At 30.9% G+C, this 8,930-nt stretch overlaps 1 protein-coding gene across 1 annotated transcript; it reads left to right on the top strand.

Moving 5' to 3' along the window:
* Positions 1 to 934: 934 nt before the first annotated feature.
* LOC107458345 (cyanate hydratase) lies at positions 935 to 8,911 on the top strand. The gene is made up of 4 exons (XM_016076554.3): positions 935 to 1,250; positions 1,772 to 1,843; positions 7,999 to 8,107; positions 8,538 to 8,911. Exons 1-4 carry the CDS (start codon positions 979 to 981, stop codon positions 8,580 to 8,582), a joined length of 498 nt encoding a protein of 165 aa, XP_015932040.1. The 5' UTR covers positions 935 to 978; the 3' UTR covers positions 8,583 to 8,911.
* Positions 8,912 to 8,930: the final 19 nt, after the last annotated feature.

Here is an 8,930-nt window from a genome sequence, read left to right as displayed (position 1 = left end):
CTCCTTTTATAGGCGAACCAAGTGTAATTCGAAATACCCCAATTCGAATTATTACTATAGCTAACAAATGAGTAATTCGAATCAACTAGATTCGAATTACTTGGGGTTTCGTCCTTGGGTGTAATTTAAATCACCCTGATTCAAATTAAGCTTTGTGTGGTTGATTCGAATTAGTGAGTGTGTGCGTGTGTGTAGTTCGAATTTAGGTGATTCGAATTACATATAAATGAAGTTCGAAACAAACTAATTCGAACTATATAGAAATGTGCATTGGTGAATTCATAAACCAGTTTTGGTTTGACTGATTTGTGTAATTTTCTGCTACCCTTGGCTTAATTAAGTGATTTGCCCTATTTTAATGTGATTAATTTTACCTCAAATCATATATTTGGGAATTAATTATAGTTAATTTAGTTTAATTAATTAAATAAAATAAAAATATCTTCAAGAAAAAATTACATCTATCAATTTTTTAATTAGTTATAATTGATTTAGGGTTTAGTGTAAATATGCATTAATTAAATCAATAGTTGTATAATTTATTTGTTATAATTAATTTGATTTAATTTATTTGTTATAATTAATTAATTGATTATAATAAATTGTGTAATATTTGAATATCTAACTAAATTAATTAATTGATATAATTAATTCACGATAATAAATTAGATTTAATGCATTAAAAAAACAAATTAAAAAATATTTTTAAAAATATACCAATTCAACTCCATTATTAAATATAAAAATTTAATTTTTATATAATAAAATCAGTATATATTTTCATATACTGCACGAAATAATATATAAAAATATATNATATATTATAATTATTAGTATAAATATTTTATAAATTATAATTAAAATAAAATAACGATTTTTGATGCTGCTGTCTGGGCCGCTGCTCCCCACATGATAAATAATGATTTCATAGTCCACAATAATCTGACCACTGCTGAACACACTATTTCTTATTGAACCATGGAGGATAATAGCAAAGCGAGCGTAGTGAAAAAGCTCCAAGCTGTGAAGCAGAAGAACGGCAAGTCGTACAGTCAGTTAGCGGAGGAAACCGGACTGACCAACGTGTATGTTGCCCAGCTCCTCAAAAGACAAGCTCAGCTCAAACCCCAAACTGCCCCTAAGTTCCGGGCAGCCCTCCCCGAGCTGACCGATGATCTTTTGGAAGAGATGATGAGGCCTCCCTTGAGGTCTTATGACCCTCACCTCATCCAAGACCCCACTGTATACAGGTTCTTCTTCTTGCTCCTCACATTTCGGTGCTGTAAATTTGGTTTAAGTTCAAAAAATGAATTAATTATGAAACATGGTGTAGAATTGAAACCATTTATCAGTGTCTGAGAATGGATAAGGATTAATGCTATTGTCTTTGTTCTTTTTTATTTGTCACAACGAAATTTGGTAAATTCTTGGATCAGTGTATCTGAATATAAACTTAGATAAATTAATTCAAGAATGTACGAGATTAGTGACTGATAAAAGGGGAATGGAGGCAGTGGCATTCAATTCTATATGAGCTAAATATAAGGTCAGTAAAGATATAATACGGCTTCAGCTTTTGAAAATGCTTCTGTTCACTCAAGGAATATGTGACATACTTCATTATTCCAAGTGGTTTACATGTACTTTGTGGACCTGTGTTACTCGCTTTTTTGGTTTCTAATATTAGGAATGTATTACGCATGATGCATCATATTACTTGCAGTTTTTGGAAGCTTAGTTTTGCGGGTTTTATTGATATTCTCTTTCATAGGTTGAATGAAGCTGTTATGCATTTTGGGGAGAGCATTAAAGAAATAATCAATGAAGACTTTGGTGATGGGATGTAAGTTTCGAATTTTTTTTTTTTTATAAATTTTTCTTGCTTGATCAAATTATACTCTATTTGTGATGCTTTTTTATATTGATAATGCTATGCCGCAGTGTCATATATGCTACGCCATTCAATTTTACAGCTTATTGTTTAAAAAGAGGATATTAGGAGTTAGGACTAAGGAATTCTCTAAATTATTGTCAAGATTGGTCCTTATTGAAAAATTGAAACTAATAAGTAATAACTCTTGCCGCTGAAATCAATTTTGATTTTCTTATAACGCAGTAGGCTATGTATGTTATATATATTCTTAAGTTACAAATAAAAATGTGCACTAAATATGTTGAGGCTTATTGAAACATGGTTTCTATGTTAGAGAGAATATTCAACTGATAATACATTATGTATTGATATTCATATGCTTGTGGTTATGCCATTTCAATCAGGGTTGGGACATTTTTGTATCCGCCTTGTTTTCAATATGAAGCGTACAAATTATTAAGCATTGTTAACTGATAATTTAAATTAATAATTCAAACTTCAAAGTGCTGATGTAATATACTCTGAAATCAGGATTTTAGAATTTTTTTTAGCAAGGTTATGAAAATTGAACCAATCATTAAACCGTTTTAATTATTGATTTACATTTTTATAGGTTCAATTAGTTCAACCATAGTTCATTCCAAATAATTGAGTTATACTAAATTTATGTATAAAATTATAAACAAACACATTTAAATATAAATATATTCTAATATAAATCCTAAAAATACAAAAATTAAAAGTATAACACTAACTAAGTCTCACAATCCTATATAAATAAGATTTAAAAAATTAAACTGAATTAAATCGTTAAAACTATCAATTCAAAAGTTTAATTAAACTGTTCAATTTATTTATTTGGTAATCAAACAAATTATATTAAAATAAAATGAATAATATATATAAAATTATTGTATTATATAATATATATTGTGAAATAAACAGCGAACAATAAAAATATTTATCATTTAATAATAATAATGATAATAATAATAACAATAACTAATATTTTTTATTCTTTAAAATTATTTGTCTCGATATTTAATATGTAAAGGTTCCTTAATTTTGATGTTTAAATTAATATTTTTATTTTGCCTTAAAAATATAAGTGATAAAATATTTTTTTTGGGGGTACAAGTGAATGATAAAACTTTTAATGTAAAAAATGTAATCACAAGGAAAAAAAATGTAACAATAAATTTGGACCTAACTCGATATCCAATGAATATAATAGGAAAAAGTTTTCTAATTCAGTAATACACTAAGGGTCAGTTTGTCTAAATTTTTTAAATAAGTTTTTTTGAAAAATGAACTTAAAATATAATGACTTTTATTAATAACAACTTTTAAATAAGTTATTTTGTGTTTGAAAAATTATTATATAAGTCCTTGTATTAAAGTTGTGTATTAAATAGGATTATAAAATAATTTTTGAAAATAAGAGAAGTCACATTTTCTAACTTCTTCAAAAGCTCTTAAATAATTTTTTGAAAAGCTAAAAATTTATCTAAAAAATTGTATCAAACACTATTAATGTAACTTTTTATAAGTCAAAAAAAAAAAATAGTTTTTGATGTTTTCCAAACGGACCCTAATACCAATACAGTAATCTCCTTCTCATTTTTGGCATTGTGTCGTCCTCCCTAACTACTTCATGCAACAAATTAAAAAAAGGCAGAAGGTTAACAACAAAACAATAAATGATGGAAGATAACACGGGTACAATCCAACAAAAAAAAAAGAAAAAAACGATAATGGAAGGAGTGGTGAAGATGATGACAGAACGGGCTTCTCTGACGAAGGAGAGGCAAGATAATAGCAGAGGGATGTGCAATGGCTGGGTGCGAGGAAGAAGATGCATGGAAGTGGAACCACTAAACCTTGGATTTTCTGGCCTTACGGGATTAGGCCATTAAAGTTACAGGTTACCGTTTTTTTTTTCTCTTATTAATGAAGGAAACTATGTTGTTCAAGCTTCAAATGTGAAAACCGATTGGATTCCAGTTCGGATCGATTGGACGGTTTTCAGCCAGTTCAGCAGCTTGAAAGCGGTTTCTGTTTTCAATTATACCTATTGATCAAATTGTTTTTTTCGTCGGTTTATGGTTTGACCAGTCTAATTAACTGATTTGAACCAATTTCAGAACTTTGCTTTTTATGATAGAACCAACATTAGCAGAATGGATAAGTTTTATTGGTGCACGGGAATTGCCAATTAGCACTTTCTATAAAATTCTACACAGTTAGAACTACCAACTCAGGGAGAGGAATTTTCTCTAATTTCTAAAAAAATCACAATAAAAAATGCATAGTAAACTAAATTAACTATAACCTAACTATTTATAGGCAGTGACGAATAGAGTCTAATAACATATCAGCTAGTTAGACTATGCTAAATACTTTTAAATTGCCACTTAATTGCTACTTACCTCTCTTTTGGTAACACAGCCCAAACCTGATAGTAGTATGAGTCTCTCTATCAATAATTTCTCTTTGAACAATCACCTTGTCTTCAAGGTGAAACACCAAAAAAGTATCCCGCAATATTATCACTCGTTCCAACTGTCCTCACAAGGAGAGAGGCCCCCCCAGCACACCAAATACTCCAAAGCCCCATCCTTTGCGGTACGCGATGCCACGATCTGAGAAGGACTCATCACCAGCTCACCATCCTCAGCCAACCCAATGGAAGTGTCTGCACTTGCTGCTCTGGCGGGACAGCCTTTTTCAACCTGCTAACGAGAAGATTGGGTGAAGTCTGCACCCTAGAGGCATGGCTAACCTATATGCCACTGTCCCTATCTTTTCAAATAACTTCAAACGGCCCATAATAACGCGGGCTCAGCTTTTCATTAACCCTTCGAGCTAGTGTCCGCATCCGATAGGGTTGCAAATTCTAATAAACCCACTCGCCAAGCTTGAACTCCACATCCCTTTGATGCCCATCCGCTGTTGTGCCTGCAATAAATGCATCTTTAGCTTTGCCAAAACAGCATCCCTGACTTCGATCGATGCTGTCACTTCCTCGACATGTGATGTAAAATGTCTCTCCATGGAAAAGAACTGATGCTGGCACCCTATAAAGTGTTTGAAATGGTGTTGTTTGGGATGAGACATTATAGGAGGTATTAAACCAAAACTCCCATCCATTTCTTCGGGTAGCCACCCACAAAGCACCACAAATAAGTTTCCAAACAGCGATTCACTACTTTGGTTTGGCCATTGATTTATGGATGAAATGTCGTGTTGTACTTGAATTTTTCCCCTGCGGCTTAGAATAGTTTGGACTAAAACTTATTTATGAACACCCTATTTCCATCCGATATGACAGACTTGAAAAATTCGTGTAGTCTAACCACCTTCTTAATAAAGGCTTTTGTCTTCTTTGGCACCACCAAAGACACCTGTGTTTTCCAGAGAAGAAATATCAAAGTGATAATCAATGTCATAAATCTCATTGAATGAATCATTTTCAAAAACTTTGGATGGTAAAACCAAAGGATCCAGAGATCTTGTAGTAATAAAACTCTCACAGAATAAGAAAAACAAAGATAAAAAATATTGTGGTTTGTATTTCTTGATTGAAAAATTATAAAGATAAAATTGAATATATATATATATACAACATTGCCTATGAAAGATAAGAACCAATAAAGATAAGATAACAAATAAAGATAAGATAAAAACAAATAAAAATAAGGTAAGAATAAATAAAAATTATAAAAGCTAAAATTAGGCTAAATTTATGTATTCTGTTGGATTGAATTTATGAGTTGGTGTGAAATTTTTTTGTTGTTGTCATGGGCTAATGTGGAAGAGAGATTTAATACACTTCCGCGGGTTAGATGATGAAAAATATCAAGAACACCAAGTTTATTTAAATTAAGATGGAATGATTGAGGAGACAAAAGCTTAGTGAAGATGTCAGCTAGCTGGCCAGAAAAAAAAATGGGAAGAAGTTTCATCACAACAACTTGAGCTTTCTGTCAGACCAAGTGACAATCAAATTTTGTCAATAGTAAAAGTCAAGTACCATTTTGTCAGTGCCAGAATCTTTCGAGTACCGATTTAGTATTTACCTCAAACAAAATATAAGAATCCAAAAATTTTAAACTCATGATAATTTGATGGATGATTAAATAAAATCTCAAATGATGTTTTAAAATTAATTGCAAATGATGAAACTCTATTAAGCAAATAAACGGCATGAGTAATAGCATAAGACCAAAAAGATGATAGTAAATTAGATTGAAACATAAGAGCATGAGCTATATTCAAAATATGTTGATGCTTGCATTCTACCCTTCTATTTTGTTGAAGGGTTTCAACACAGCTACATTGATAAATAATGCCCTTTGAAACACAAAAATCATGTAAAATGAATTCTGGTCCATTACCGGACTGACAGTTTTGACTTTAGAGTTGAATTATGTTTCAACTAAATTAATTAAATTCTTTATATGATTTTGCACTTCTCCTTTTGATTTTAATAAAATGATCAATAATAATTAATAAATATTTATGATTAGAAATAGAAATGTAATAAATCAAAACTTATATTAGCTTTATTAAAGTTTTGAGAAAATGAAAGTTTTTTTTGTTAGAAAGATAACAAATGTCACAAGTTTTATCATGATGCATAGAAATAAAAGAAAAATATTTATGTAAATGATTAATTTTTGTCTAGAAAAATATTCTAAACGAAAATGCTATATATTTAAAGGTATAATGGGTGAGAATCGGATGGAATTTACAGAATGTGCAGTGAATGAATTATTAGTGAAGTTGCCTTCAAGGACATATAATCCCTTTAGGTGAGTGTACATTTGAATACGGAAGTAATTTTTGAAATGGAGATAATATCAAAATTAAAATAGGGTAAATAAAGAACATCATGAAAAATTAAAGATGGTGAAAATTAAACAATGCATTTATAGAAAACAGTAATACTATTTGGTAAATAAACAATAATAAAAAAAATTTGAGTGTAAAAGATGAACCAAGATAAATTTAATAAAATATTATCTATAGCACCAGAATCAATGATCTAAGTGTTCAAAAATAAATTTCAATTTAAAAATTATTAACAATAAAAAAGTACTCAGGAATAAAAATAAGAGGAATGTTAGGGGTCAGCAATTTTATAATTTGTAGCCATCAAGTAGCTATCAATGATGTTTTTAATGGTGTGAAATTTTATCAAATAATGTAGTATTATTCATTTTCCTTTTGCATAATTACATGCTGGCCAAAATTTAATAAAGTTACTGGCCAGACTTTTCCTAAAAATAATGAGTATTTGGACTTTACAAAAGTCCAAATTAATTGGAAGCACTAATTTTGTTTTTTTAACTAAAAAAATGGTTGTTTCTGTTTTTACAATCTAAAGAATGAGTTTCAGTCTTCCTTAGAAGTGTCATGAGAGAAGAGTTTTATTCCGAAGCTAATGGGAATATTGTATTGTTAAAAGGTTTAATGTTAAATTGTGTTTATTAATAATGTCTTGTTAGGAGGATTTCAGACAAGACACCAAGAGACATTCTGGTTTTTCTGAAACTGAGTCCTGGTTAATGATCTCTAATAGTCTAATTAAAACCTTGATCTTATGCTTGTTACAACTGGATGCTTATGAATGATTTTCGGATGAGGGAACTAAACCTCGCAAGGCTTAATCACACACAGACATGCTGTGATTTAATGATCGTATTCCTTATTTCCTCGTTAGCCAGCATTATCTCTTTCTCCTAGAATATCAGGTTATTGTTTTGTCCTGGATGTCCATTCATATGTTCTTAAACGTATCTTCCTGCACCCTTCCTTTTCTTATCGTTATCAGAGTGCAAGTTAAAATTGAAGGAGCAAAGTCGGAAGTGAAGAAATTTGAAGTTCTTTCTTTTGGAGATTGAAAGTTTACCACTCACAGTTTATGACATACATTATTATCACCTTTTATCCTTCTTTAGTCTTTACTATCTCCATTGTCCAATCTATAATGGAACATTTTCACTTAAACGTGCTTAAGATCTCAGCAAATAATAAAATTCTTGTGGAAAAGCAAACTGAACATTTTATTTTCAGAAGATTTCCCTGCCTAACAAATAGTTTTTGTTAATTTTCATTTTCAGCACGTCAGCAATAGATTTCTACTGCTCAGTTGACAAAGTCAAGGGAGTAGATGGGAAAGATCGTGTGGTCCTGACATTTGATGGAAAATTTTTGCCATATTCGGAGCAGGTGAGTTGCATCTTATGTCTTTTTTCTCTTGCGAGATTTTGCTGCATGGAACAATGATCCACACAACGGAAAAATATAAATAAAGATAAAATTAAACAAAAAAAAAGTCAGGAAAACAATGCTAATACCATGTAAAAGCGGGGATAACAGAAAATTTCTGTAATTCTGCAGCCTCAAGAGTGTCTCACTTTGCTAACTTTACTGTCGAATTGACTTGGATCTGAGCGTTGGTTCCTTTTATGGGTCAGCTACATTGTTCTGATCTGATCAAGTTGATTTCTTTGAACTACATAATCATGTTTATCCTATTAAAGTCTACTCTTGTTCCGGTTGTGTATATTCGTCATGAAGCTTTTCTTCTTTTGAACTATGAATATTGTTTTTCTTTGCTTCAGCTATACTTATGTCCAAACTTTCCCATTGTGAGCAGAAATCAGAGCACATGGTTTCAAGACAAAGGCCACACAGAAATTAATGAGTGCCGCGATGCTTCAACCGATACCAAAATTGTCCGTCTTTCCGCACAGACATTCCTCTCTGCCTGTGTTTCGTATCACTTTTTGTTCGCTGTTGTCTTGTTTGTGTGGCTTATATGTGTTAAAGCCAGAATAAAAGGTATGTCCTAAACAATTTTGGGTGTGGCTCTAGCTTGACCCAAAATAAATAATGTACAAGTTTTTAGACTAGCCAACTTGGCCGTGTATGGCTTTTGGGATTCATGGCGTTTGTATCTTAATTCTTAAGTCTTTTAACAGTAAACAAGCTTTTATTGAAGTCAAGGAAACTTAAAAATGTTCATCCTTATTCCGTCCAACATTGTAAA

This window comes from Arachis duranensis, chromosome 7 (assembly GCF_000817695.3).
Source record: "Arachis duranensis cultivar V14167 chromosome 7, aradu.V14167.gnm2.J7QH, whole genome shotgun sequence".
Lineage (NCBI taxonomy): Eukaryota > Viridiplantae > Streptophyta > Magnoliopsida > Fabales > Fabaceae > Arachis > Arachis duranensis.
Note: the sequence above shows the minus strand (reverse complement) of the source record. Positions and strands in the feature narration are given on the sequence as shown.

Coding starts and splice junctions, on each gene's coding strand:
- LOC107458345 (XM_016076554.3), top strand. CDS start 979: ATGGAGGATAATAGCAAAGCGAGCGTAGTGAAAAAGCTCCAAGCTGTG. Junction 1,844..7,998: donor GAAGACTTTGGTGATGGGAT/GTAAGTTTCGAA, acceptor TTTCATTTTCAG/CACGTCAGCAATAGATTTCT. Junction 8,108..8,537: donor TTTTGCCATATTCGGAGCAG/GTGAGTTGCATC, acceptor CATTGTGAGCAG/AAATCAGAGCACATGGTTTC.